General features: G+C 74.1%; 1 protein-coding gene across 1 annotated transcript in view; it reads right to left on the reverse strand.

The window, feature by feature from the left end:
* The window catches only part of ETH_00042795 (uncharacterized protein), a gene marked incomplete at both ends in the record, with an annotated part of 4,097 nt that overhangs the window by 2,115 nt on the left and 1,669 nt on the right, over positions 1-313 (reverse strand). The window contains one exon of the mRNA XM_013375314.1: positions 252-310. Coding sequence (XP_013230768.1) covers positions 252-310 — 59 coding nt within the window. The remainder of the gene's footprint in view (positions 1-251; positions 311-313) is intronic.

Consider the following 313-nt stretch of genomic DNA (forward strand, 5'->3'; position numbering starts at 1 on the left):
TGGCGCCCGTCGTAGGGGGCCCCCCGGGGCCCCTCTCTAGAGCTCGAGCGCTGCAGCAAACTGGCAGCAGGGCTGCTGCGGGGGCCCCCCTGGCTGCGCCTCCTTGCTGCTGCTTTGGGTGTGGGGCCATCGGGGCTGTTTCTCCTGCTGCTGCTGCGGGGAGGGGGGCTTCTGCTGCGGCGTTTGAGGCTGCTGCTGCTGCTGCTGCTGCGCCTGCGGCGGCGCTCGGGGGGTGGCGCCGCAGCCCTGGCGGGCCCCCTGCGTCTGCTGCTGCTGCTGCTGCTGCGGCTGCGTCTGCTGCTGCTGCGGCTGC

The sequence above is a fragment of the Eimeria tenella genome, genomic scaffold (assembly GCF_000499545.2).
Source record: "Eimeria tenella Houghton genomic scaffold, Eth_scaff2679, whole genome shotgun sequence".
Taxonomy (NCBI): Eukaryota; Apicomplexa; class Conoidasida; order Eucoccidiorida; family Eimeriidae; genus Eimeria; species Eimeria tenella.